This window comes from Vanellus vanellus, assembly GCF_965231255.1.
Source record: "Vanellus vanellus genome assembly, chromosome: 5".
In the NCBI taxonomy this organism is placed as follows: Eukaryota; Metazoa; Chordata; class Aves; order Charadriiformes; family Charadriidae; genus Vanellus; species Vanellus vanellus.
Window position 1 is genome coordinate 74,807,069 of NC_138910.1, and position 12,635 is coordinate 74,819,703.

The window sequence follows — 12,635 nt, forward strand, 5'->3', positions numbered from 1 at the left end:
ACACGCATTCGGACACCAGTTTGCTAATTATTCCAACATGTTTTGCTGAGCGCTTTGTACGGGCGTCGCGGCTACCTAAGGTCACAGATACATCAAGCACCTTTCCTACTAGCTAATAAAGCTAGACGATGACATCTTTGAATCAAGTTGTTTTGCCGTTTTTAGGAAACACAGTTCCTTATTGTCTTTCTCTTCCGCCCGTGAGGGTTTTACGCGAGTTTCCCGGAGCCTGCGAGCTCCCAGCCGTCGGCCTGGCACCGGGGAGAGCTGCGGGAGGGGGACACGACCCAACCCGACCGCCCGCCGCGGCCCCGGGCTCCGTCCGAGGGGAGAGGCAGGGGCGTATGAAAAGTTAAACTGTACCCGCAGGAGGGTCGGTGTTCCCAAGAAAAATACTCCTGGGAATTGTTTAAAGCCTGTTCGCTGCTTGGGGAGCGTGGGCTGGGGGGCGCCTGGGGCGGGTGTCTGGCGGCGGCGGGGCCGTGCGGGGGGTCTCCAGGCGGGCTGAGGCCACACTGAAACGTCCCGTTGCGATGCAAAGCCAGGGTGTCAGAGAAGCTGAATATTATGTTTTTATCGTGTTCCTGCTCTAGTTTATGTTGGCGGGGGTTGCCGAGAGGTTTTTATTGCCCGCTGACGTTGGCTTAACAATTGGAGCGCCCCACCACCGAGCGGAGGGATGATAAAGTAATTGCCCTCACACCTGCCCTTTTTTTTTCCTCCCCCCCAGTTTGATGTTACAGACAGTTCTGTGCTTGGTACAAGGTATGGTGCAATGCCAGGGACAGCCTATGCTAAATTACAAACAAATCCACCCACACATTACTAGAGAGTAACTATAATAAAGGCTGAAAAGCGAGTTTTAGCAATTGGATCAAAGCCAATTAATTCCTGGCACGAATCGAAGCTATAGGTATGTTGTCAAGATTAGTTACACGGCGTTCACGTCTATTACAGTCATATTTTAAATAAAGATATCTATATTAGATCAAAACAGGAAGGATTTGATCCTGAACGTGAAGAAAAGGTGAAAAGGTGCACGTGCCCCATGTCGCAGGAAGTTCACGTTCAAGTCACAGCGAAAGTTTCTATTCTGCTTCTCACAACCCCTCACTCTCAGCCACTCGAGGTGGCCTTTTTCCCTCCAACCAGTGTCACACAAATTAGGGAGCCGGGGTGACACTCGCTTATTTTACTCCCTGCAACGCCCAGCGATAATATCTCCTTCCAGAAGGTGTTTTGGCTGCTGATTTTGGAGCCGATTGGGGCGATTTTTTTTTTTCTGGTTTAGGAGGAGTATCTTCATCATTCTTGAGAAGAAATGATCACGATTAACGTGCTGATTTCTGCAAAGATTTTTTACAGACCCGCACGGTGAAGGAGGTTTGATGGCATTTCTGGCCCGGCAGCTTTTTGCAGGAGGCCTGCAGCAGCCCGGCTACCCTTTGCTTAAATATTTTAATGTGGCACGATTAACAGAAGATGGGGGCTTTATTCCGAACTGTAAATCAAAACAAAACAGAAAAAAATGGGGAACTGTTGTAAGACTTGCAGGTCTAATTCTGCAGTATGTTAGCAACAGGTAAGACCACCATAGCCTGTGGATTTTAGTCACAAAAGAAGTCATTTATAAGCCGCCTGACTGAATATTCGAAGTTTTGCATATAAATTCCTTCCTTATGCAGAAAAACGATTATATTTGAGTACATAAATGTTATTTAGATACATACATTTCTAGAGTTAACTTTGAGGGAAATTACCATTCGTATTTTTGTTTACAAAACTATTAGCACTATTGCTTCTGGCCGAGAATTATCATAATGAGGCCCTTAAAAATACGCCTTTTTTTTCTTTCTTTCTTTTTCCCTCTTTGGTGGGAGCGTGAGTGGGGGGTCAGCTGAGATTTTGAGCTTTCCCTGCTCCGTGGGTAGGCAGTTCGTTACTTGTCACCTTCGTATTTTCACCAACCAGTGTGTGAGGGGGCGGGGGGGTAGGGGGGTATCAGTGCAGGAAAATGTAACTGCGAAGCCCGAAGCCCCCGGAGCTGCGAGGAGACTCAGATGCAGAAGTCACAGCGGCTCCCGGGTGGCAGGTTCGTCCCCGGTGCCGCAGCTCAGGCCCCGGCCGCCCCCCGCCCCTGCCCGGCTGCCGGCGGCGGGTTTCCCGGGAGGAGCCGGTGCCACTGCCGGGCAGGTTCCCCCGCGAACCCATCTCCCCGCGCCGCCTCACGCCTGTTTACATTCAAATTCGCTTTCTCGGAGCGTCCCCGCAGAAAACAGACGGGCGGGATCGCCTCCGCCACCGGTGTGTGCTTATCGGGGAGCCGTGACATTGCGTCTTACCTCTCGCAGGGTTCGCTTTGGCACAAGGCTGCCTTCCCGGGCTCCCTGAAACTTAAAGCAATCCGGCCATTAAAGCAGTTTTAAGACATTAAATGCTGTTAGGCAGAAGGGCGGTGAGATCTCCGTGCTGTACCGCCGGCACTTCTTCGCCCTCCGAAGGACCGGCGAAGCCCTCACGTCCCCCCGGTGGCGGGGTGCATCTCCCCCTCAAAATGGCACTTTCGAATCAATCAAAGGACACCAGGAACGCGGAAAGCGAGGAGCGCTGCCGTGGCCGGTCGCCTCCCACCGTTAAGACAACTTGACATTGACCCTTCAGCCTTGACCTTGTCCTTAGCGAGAGGACCCCGCCTCGCTGCCGGGCTGGACCCCCGGCCCCGGAGCCGCCGCCCGGCGGGGAGCCGAGCGAGGCCGGGACCGGCTGCGGGTCCGTGTGCGGGTCCGTTCGCCCCCCCCCCCCCCCCCCCCCCGCTCCGCGGGCAGGTGGAGACCGGGGGGCCGCGGCGGGGCAGAGCCGCGGCGGGAGGCCGCCCTCCCGCCCCCCGATCCCCGGTCCTCCCGCAGGGGCGCGGCGCCTCCCGGTGCTAAAACCTCCTTTTCCTTTCATTACCCCCTCCTCCCTATTCCCCCCTCCCCCCCCCCCCCCCCAGGCCCCAGCAGCGCTCCTCCTAAAAGCACCCTGACTGTTATGGCTGTGGCGGGGCAGCGCCGTGCCCGGGCTGCACGGCAAAGGGGACGACACACGGCGCCGCGCTGCAGCGCCGGGGCCGGGGCCGGGGCCTGCACGGCGGAGCCGGGGCCGGGGCCGGGGCCGGGGCCGGGCGAGGGGCGGGCGGGCGCCGCTGCAGGCCTTCCTGCCCGGCCGGAGCCGTAACTCCGCCGCGCCTCCTTAAATCTCTGCCGTTAAAATGTGGGCGGGTGTTTCAGCTCAAAAAGCGCTCAAATTTTTTTTCTTTTCAAAAAAAGCTGATGAGGTTAAAAAAAAAAAAAAAGGAGGGGGGGGGGAGGAAAAAAAAAAAAAAAAAGAGAGAGAAACCGGCTTCGTGTCCGTAGGAAACAGAAGTAGCGATTGTTTGTGCTTAAAAAAGGGGGAGCGCAAAGTCGCGGGCGGAGGCAGCGACCGCGGACCGGCAAGTGCAGCTTCATTTCGCGGAGCCGAAGGCGGAGGCGAGCGGCGGCTGTCACTGCGCGCCGGGAGGCTGCCGGGCAGAGCCGGGCCGGGGCAGCGGCGGGCACCGCGCAGCCCCTGCCCCCGCCCGAGCTCGCCCCCCGCGCCCCGACCGGGACCAGAGGCGCGGGTGTCGCCGGGGAGCGGCGGCGGGGCCCCGGCGGGCGGTGGAGACGGCCCCGCTCCGCGGATCCTCCGCGCTTTGAGCGCGGGCGGCGGTTCGCGGCAGCACCCCCCCCCCCCCGCCGCCGCCGCCGCCGCCCGCTGACCCGCCGCCCTCCTGGATGCTCCGGAGCCGCTGCCGCCGGCGGGGGCGGCCGCCGGCCGGGATCGCGCCCGCGGAGGCTACGCGGGTCGGCGGGAGTGAAGCTGCTGCGGGAAGCCAGAGCGCCGAGGGAGCGAACTGGGCGGCCGGGCAGCCGCCGCCGCGCAGGGTCCTCCGCGGGCGCGGATCGTCCTTCTCGTCCCTGCTCAGCCCGGACTAGAGGCGGCGGTGTGGGATGAAAGGGGGGATCCCGAGCGGGAGTGGATGCACACTGCTACAGAAGACTTTTCCTCCGAGCTGTTGCTGCTAAAGTTTCAGATCCCAACTGTGAACAGGGTGGGTTGTCTTCTTCTTCAAAGATCTCAGGTCTGAGTGAGTCTCCGGTGTACGTGTATATATATGTTACCTGTAACATATATGATATATTGCATAGCTTTTAATCTATCCCCCCTCCCCCCCACCCCCCCCCCGCGAAAGTGGCCAAAGTCTTTAATAGGAGTTACTCTATATGTGGAAGCAAAGAAATCTTCTTTCAAGTGGAGCTGCAGTTTTGCTGAATAATCACGTGTGAGTTAGGGGCGGGCTCTTGGCAAGGAGGTTTTTTACGAGTATTTACTACAAGGTCTACTCCAGAAGATTAACCATCCCAATCCTTCTGTCAGTCTCCGATGCCATGCCTGGGTAAAAAAAAAAAAAAAAAAAAAAAAAATCTCATCTTTTTTCCGATCGTCAGTCACCCTAAAGAATGGCCGAGCCTTCTGGGAACGAGCTGGCGTCCGCGGCTGCCAAGGGGGACCTAGTGCAACTTACTAATTTGTTGCAAAAGAATGTAAACGTCAATGCACAAAATGGATTTGGGAGGACTGCGCTGCAGGTTGGTATCCAGAGAGGGAGAAAATATTTCATCACTGGTACCTACGTGACCCGGGTTTCCAAAAAAGACAACGTTTTAAACAGGCTGGTGGATGAAATTCGAGTGGTTTTTCAAACTCGTTGGATGCCATATTTTATAACTTTAGTGGCTCCAACTCCCTAAAATGACGTACTTGAAATAAAACTGGTCAAAACCATTATTTCAATCGGGGATCACCCTCAATGTCAAACGGGCTGCGAGTTTGCTAATATTTTGTAACTTCGTGGGGAGGAGGCAAGGAATGAGAGAGCTGAGATGAAAAGAAATCAGCTTAGGTGAGCAGGATTTCATAGCAGGTCTGTAAACACAAATGTGCTGTTCTCTGAAGCTTAGGATTTATCTCTTTTTTTCCTCCTTTTTTCTTTTCCTTTTTTTTTTTTTTTTTTTTTTTTTTGTCTTCCCTGCAATATGCTTTTAAATCGTGGCTTGTCTCGGTTCTGGGGGCTGCTGTGGATGGTACTTTTCCTTTAGACGCTGTTTGTGAGGAATGACCTTTCTCATTGGGAAGCATGCTGCTCAGAACCCAGGACCTCCGATGTACATTAAGAGTTAGCCCCCCGAGTCAGGGGTCCAGCTGAATCACTTGCCTTTTCATTCATAATTAAGGCTTCAAAATGTGCTTTTTCAGATCGGCTGGCAGGGCACTGGTTCCAGCTATTTCCTTTCTGATCGTATAGGGTGCTATGTCCTAATTTTTAAGTGTGTGGCTGTGCAGGCAGGAGTTGGAACTCGTCCAACTGCGAACTATTGGAGCTGATGAAAGATTTTGCTTTTAATAATATCAGATAATGATGGCGAAAAAGCTAGAATGCCTACCAAATAGTGAAAGAAGTGATTTATAAGTCCGGAGGAGAGGGGGGAAATATGTGTGGTTATTTGTACTTAAGGTGTAGGTAATGAAATGTGGAAGTGGACCTATAGGTCTTTTTAATTTCACACATTAGAAAAATCGTTTGTTAACTGCTTTGCCCCCCTCCCCCGAAACCATGATAATCATTTCTGAAATTGGGTTTTTTAAACAGCATAGAGCTTGCGAATGTGCTCGAGATATTTACAGCTTTTTTTTTTTTTTCTTTGGCTTAACGTCAAAATGTTAGAGCTGGAAAATAAGCACCTCTCGCTAAAAAAGCAGGAATGACCCTTTTTTGACAATTTCGCTGAAGCTGGAGATCTGTGAGCTCTTCTCTGTCCTGTTAGCACCTAAATAGGGCATCGCATGGCAGTGCAGGCACTTGCAGCAACTTTTAAGAGAGTGAAAGGATTTAAATTAAAAACTTACACAAACTAACTTCTTTAAGGAAGCAGGAAACATTTAGTTAGCTGGTTTATCCTCGGGATGAGAGCTGAAAACCGATTTGTCCTACAGTAATGTAATTTTTTTTTTTCCTAAAAGCAGCTAACTGTCCGTACCCTGAGTTAAGGCATATTTTACACAATGACATAGCATCCAGCTGTATTAAACAAGCATCCGTGTCCTAACAATGCTTCTTATCGCTGCCTAATCATAACGGAGTTAATGAACCACAACAAAAATCAAAACAGGAGAATCTGTCGACTTATTTTCAATATGTATCATCCCGAAATGTGCTGTGGGTGCATGACCACGCTCGAAAGAGCTTCTCTGTCACTGCACTCTCCACAGCTGAGATAATCTCTCCATAATCTCCCTCTCAATTAAAACGGAGAGAATGCTCCTATATTAATACCAATGAATTTATATTTTTCTTCTGCCTTTATGTTTAATTAATCAACTGCTCAGCTTGTCTTGCTCTGTACTTTTTGTTTCTGACGAAGTGTACCTATGCAGGCCTCAAATACATGTCCTGCCCTTGTGCACTTCGTCAGACTTATTCAATTAATGCTTTCGCCTTCTTTGCCTCTCTCCCCCAAGTGAAACTTTGCAAAATAAAGGGCGTTTGCTGTACAGTTGTAGCCCACCTCCCAATAGCATCACCTTTTATATGCTTCCCCCCCCCCCGCATCTTTAACTGAAGCCTTCAGTCCCCCAGCCTGAACACAGCAAACTCCCACTTAAACCAAATACATGTTTTGAATTCAAAAATAATACAGCCCGGGCCCTCAAAAAGGGACCAAAATGTCCAGATTTTATTCAAGAAAAAGAGATCACAATGCTCTTGTTTTCTTTTACATCGCTTCCATCTCTAGTCAGAAGTGAAAGAAATGACACATTCGGAGCTGGAAGCTTTGGGGCACAGAGAAAACTCTTTCCCTGAACCCCAGCCTGGCTTATCTGCACTTTTACTCTTCTCTGTAGATATAATATATTGGGCTGCTTTAGGGTGCAAATGCTGCAGTAATTATATTTATTATAGCTTGCTTTTTCTTAAAAAGCCTAATACATATTTTTTCACCAGGAGAGTTTTTCAGCAAATGCCTTGTAGAAATTGCACATTATGTTAAATCTAATGCACTGTAATGCTCATTTATGCAGATTTTTTTATTTTTTTTTTTACTGAGATTTTCAAATCGGTGTGTGGAGGTTTCTAAGAAAATAAGAAAGGTATTTTTTCGAATTTGACACTTATAGTGAGAGCAATAACAAGAACAGGAAAATGCTGCCTATAGGCTGGAGATTATACATTACCGTGTTCATTTTTTGAAAGTCTTTGAGACAACAAAAATGAGGGATTTGGGGGAAATCGGTGCAAGCAGTTAAGTCACAAATAAGAGAGATTTGCGTTCTAATTATGGTAGTTTTATGATGCAATCGAGAAAATTTAAAGAAGCTTTTTTTTTTTTTTCCTCAGAGGAACAGTAAAAAAATCCAATTATTGTTGTTTTCTTTTTTTAATTGATGTTTTTTAACAACTGAATATACTCACAGTTTACTTGTAGTGAAATTAGGAAAGTATAATATAATATACTGTTTTTTGAAGAAAACTGCTGGAACTTTGAAACATTCCTTTTAACTTCTCCTTTTTGGGTGACATAATGAAACACAAATATTGGGGAGAAAAATTTCTTCTAGCATTTATTTTTCTTAGCAGACAGAACTATGGTACAGTCCAAATATTTGTTTTATGATAATGCACAGACAATGTAAACACCTGAAAGCTTATAAAAACACATTCTACATTTACTGTTGCTGAGGTGAAATATCTGTTCCTCAGATCCCCTATATTTGATGTTTAACGAGATTAAACAGTAATGCAAAGGTGTGTCAATACTTAGGCAAATAAAACCGAACCATACTTAATTTTTGGATGTTAAGAAACTGAGATAACCCACGTTAAAAAAAAAAAAAAAAAAAGTTATTATATCCCCATTCTACACCGCCTGTTTCAGACATTACTCTCTCTGAGACAGAAAGCTGTTACCACCGAAATGATAGCATCTTGCAGCAGTTCACCGAGTTTAGTAAAAAAAAATACATAAAACCTAGATATTCTGGTGTATCGTTAGTTTTAGAGTGGGGCTCTCCTGCCTGTTTTAAATGAGGATTGAGCCGTGACAAAACCCAGAGACGAGAATTGAGGCTTTAAAGCTAATGCTGAAGCAATTCCCCCCCCCCCCCCCCCCCCCCGAGGTATTCAACTCTTCTTTTTCTTTCATAGGTAATGAAACTCGGGAACCCCGAAATTGCCAGGAGATTGCTAATTAACGGGGCAAATCCCAATCTCAAAGACAGTACTGGCTTCGCTGTAATTCACGATGTAGCCAGAGAGGGTTTTCTGGACACTCTGCAGACTCTGGTGGAGTTTAAAGCTGATGTTAACATTGAGGATAACGAGGGCAACCTGCCCTTGCACTTGGCGGCCCGGGAGGGGCATGTGCGGGTGGTGGCGTTCCTGCTGGAGTGCGCGGAGTGCAAGGTGGGCCACCAGAACAAGCGGGGGGCCACCGCCTACGACCTGGCCAAGCTCTACAAGAGATCTGCCGTGGTGAAGCTCTTGGAGGACAGCAGCTTATTCCCCGAAGACAGAAATTAAATCCGACTCGGACGGGCTCCCCTTTGGACATTAAGGCTTTCAGCCTTTTTTTTTTTTCCCCCCCTCCTTTTTAATAACATTTGTTGCAACCTTACTTCTATTTTTTTTTTTTTTCTTGAAGAGCTGGTAGTGTAAGTCTCAAGAAATTCTAGAGGTGGGTTTTTAGATAATGGAAATGTTTTAAATCCATGCTCCCAGCAATTTCTTACACCTGCCATTTACTCAGCCGTGTCTATGTCTGTCGCTCATATCTAGTTTTCCAGTATCGAGTTTTACAATTTATTTTAGCTCATCCGTATTAAGTCATTAATACAAGAGTTACATATTCACATGCTTAATGTTGCTGGACTTTTAAGAAAAGGAAATAGCTTACTGTGATTTCTCCCACCTCTCAACGCAACTCCCCCTCTTGCCTACCCCCACCCCCCGTTCCCCCACCCCCCTTAAGATTTTGAGGTCCTGTTTGGGATTAAAACAGCCTTTTAAGGGGTCACCTGGCAAGTCCCTGCTCAGGCAGAGCTTGAAGTCAAAGGCTGCTTGGCCTGAGGACAGAGGATGGCGCTTAGAGGCTTTGGGAAATAGCTGCAGTTTGACACTAACAGGAGCTTGTAGAAGTAGGTCACTTACTTTCTAAATGTAGATGACACTTTCCCCCTTTGTGTATTTCAACTTTCACCAAGCTGGTTTTGAATTTAGTTACCAGAAACAGTACAAGTGGTGGGGTTTTTTTGATTGCCAGAGGTTTTAAACAGCTCAGTTTAGTAGTTCGTGTTTACTGTGCATGAACGAGACGTTTTTTCTAGTTTCAAAACAAGCAGCAGAGAACCATTGTCAGAGGCAAGAGGACACGAAGGCTGTAACACAAGTTTTCTGGTCGTTTCATAAGATGAGCGCAGTTTAGATGCTCTTTAAGAAATACTTGCTTTCCACCAACTATTCTGTTTTGCCTGGAAATAAACTATTTTAATGATAGATGCGCGTCACAAATCATAACTGTTGAATACAGTGACATTTAGGAAGCAGCACGTTTGATATTCGGGAAGCGATGTTATTGCTTGCACCTAAAACCAATTTAACCATTGAAAACGGCAATTTAACCATTGAAAATTTTCCATTGCAATGCAGTTGAGAGTATTCGTCAGACCCAAATTCATTTACCTCTCCAGCCACAACAGGAGCTAACGACGCTCAGCACCGTTTTGGAAAGAGTTTAGCGTGAAACTTCTAATATTTGTACAGGATCCAGCTGTTGGACAGATGGGCAGTTTAAAGTGCTTTATTTTGAATAGCCTAAAATTTAATTGCGCGAAATAGAAGGTTCGAAATCAATGCAAAATGAATAGTACTTAAAACAGCACTTAAAAGAGGAGGGGGTGTATATTAGCTTAGATTTTAACCCTTCAAACCAAAAAAAGATTTTGTCCCCACAAAATCAGTTACTACCGTTTTCGAGTCAAAAGTAATTTGCTGAAACTGTCTGTCACGTTTACTATATGCTCTGTCATACTGCTGTGTTTTCTGATTAAAAACCTCTGTGAAATATGAAGCTTTGCGCGCTTTTGTTATCATTTTTTTTGTTCACAAGGGACGGAGAGATCACTAATCCAAGCAGCACGGCACATAGGATGCGCGTTTGGGGAAATAACCCACAAAACGCCCGGTATAAAGAGCATTAAACCCACCCGAAATATTAAAACCGAGCAACGTAATCCACAGGTCCCCGAGGTGAAGTGACCCAAAGCGCTCTCTGTTGCTCTCCGTCTCCCTTTCCTCATGTCCTGGAGGATGCTTCCAAGCTTTTTCCTTCTCCACAACCAGTGCCCCGCACTCTTATAAGGCAGAAATCCGCGCTGCCACCCGGATTTCTCCCATCCGCTGCTACGGCAGAGCTGAACACCGAAAGGTAATATTCATCTTTCTCACTCATTTTTCACCTGTGCTACTAAAAAAAAAAAACCAAACCTTCATCCCAGCCCCTTTTTGAGCTCCACCAGCATTTAATTTACGCTAAGCCGAAGTTCAAGAGGCTGCTTAATAAACCAACTGCTTTTCCGAGGAAAACGCCCCGCCTAGGCAGAAATAGCGGCTTTTATTGCATGCCAGAAGTTCAGGTTTAAAGCCAGGACGTGTCGCACCACGGTCGTGCCTACAGCCTTAGCGGGTGAGTCACGGGCGGTGGTAAGTCTGGTTTAAAGGTACGTTTTAATTGTTTTTACTGCTGGATTTTCTCTGTGAGCCACCCCGTTCAGTGGAAACCATAGTATAAATTGAGAATCCTCGTTAGATACTTTGAAAGCGAAAATTACGCTCTGTTGCCCCAAGAAGTTAATAGTTATTACAAAAAGCCTCTGGGAAACCCAAGAAATAAATGAGCTGGTGGGTTACGGGCACCCCACGGGATCTGGAGGTGCTAAAAGGTGTCTAGCTGCTGGGCTGGGCTACGGGGCAGCTTTCCTGCGGCTTTTTACGGTTGCTGAACGAGGAGAAAATAATGTAAAGCAAGTCTCATTAACCGGGAATCTTTATACCGAGCAAGGATTCTAATATCGGATGTGGTTTCGGCAATGGTTTTTATGATTTTTTTTTTCCCCCCAGTAGTCTGGCAACATCAAAAAGTCCAGTTTTACAAATTCGCATATCTGTGAAAATGTCGACACTAATATTGACCCGGAGACACAAAACTGGAGCGTGTGAGATGGAACGAAATCTTTTTGAGAGCGTTTATTGAGACATAAACCAACTGAAAAGTAAAGCTCCCAGGCAGGAGCAGCGCCTGCCCTGCGGCAGCCCAGGGACGGGCAGCAAACAATATAGGATCGAGATGAGATGTAGAAATAGAAACAAATACAGCGAGCACAGAACAATGTGAAGCAAGAGAGTCTGAACTGTAGCTGTACCGGGACTCACACTGACCAGGCTACGTGAGAACACAACTATGGGGAAAGAGCCCTCTCCCCTATTTCAGTCACACGGATGAGCAAAGCTCTTACACTTGACCTTTGTTTCTAAATCGTCCTCGGAACAACGGCGGGGGCTGCTGAACTCCTTTTGAAAAGGGGCAGATCCTAAAGAGACCCTCCAGGGAACGAGCAGGGTTGGACCTGGGGCAGCAGAGGGTGGAAGCGCCGGCCTGGGGCTGCTGGGGGGGAAGAGGGGGAGAGGTGCGGGCACCTAAAGCGCTTACTCAGGGGAGCGTAAATGAGAAGGTATTTGAAGGTGAACTCAGCTCTGTCCCGGTGCCATCAATGACCGCACAGTGAAGTGCACGAAAAGACCTTCTTCCCACCTTTCAGTGTGGGGAGAGGAATGAAATCAATGCTTTTATTCCATGGTGGGATGAGAAACGGGCTCCGTAGGAAATGCCATTGCATTGTTCACAGGAGGAAAGAGTTAAAACAGTAGACAACCACCACTTTTTAGCTTTTGAAAGAAAGAAGAGGGTCTCTTTCACTAGTGTACCTGGTAATTCACTGGGCAGCCAGAAGTAATATTATAATGTTATCTACTCCCTAAAGTGCTGAAATTCCCTCGGAAAAAAAAAAAATGAGGGGAGCAAAGCTTCTGCATTTATTTGTGAGGAGTGTTATACTGGGCATGGCGGGGGAGGGGGGGAAGGGGGGGGGAAGGAGAACGAAGGAAAGAAAGAAAGAGAGAAAGAAAGATTTCTCACCACGTCTCAGCAAAGCCTGCCCCGCAACACATGCATTCAAAATGTCGGTGCTCCCGGAGGGCTCTGCCGGGATGCCCGGGGGGGGGGCGGGGAGGGTCGGGGCCGGCGGAGGTGCGGGGCAGGTCGGGCGGCCCCCGGGGAGCGCGCCCGGGAGCGGGGCCGCCGGGCGGGGGGGGGGCCGGCTCCGAAACCGTTAGCTTCTCTCCTACCGTTCCTCTCCCCTTTCTCTTCCTGTCCAAATATTTTTAAATTTACGCGCCTTAAATAACAGTCTGATTTTATTTATTTAGTTTCCTCCGCGGGCTCCACCGCCGCCGCCGCCGCCGC

At 48.2% G+C, this 12,635-nt stretch overlaps 1 protein-coding gene across 1 annotated transcript; it reads left to right on the forward strand.

The window, feature by feature from the left end:
• Positions 1-4,257: 4,257 nt before the first annotated feature.
• On the forward strand, positions 4,258-10,178 carry CDKN2C (cyclin dependent kinase inhibitor 2C). The gene is made up of 2 exons (XM_082484295.1): positions 4,258-4,649; positions 8,264-10,178. The coding sequence occupies exons 1-2, from the start codon at positions 4,521-4,523 to the stop codon at positions 8,636-8,638; spliced, it is 504 nt and encodes a 167-aa protein (XP_082340421.1). The 5' UTR covers positions 4,258-4,520; the 3' UTR covers positions 8,639-10,178.
• The last annotated feature ends 2,457 nt before the right edge of the window (positions 10,179-12,635 follow it).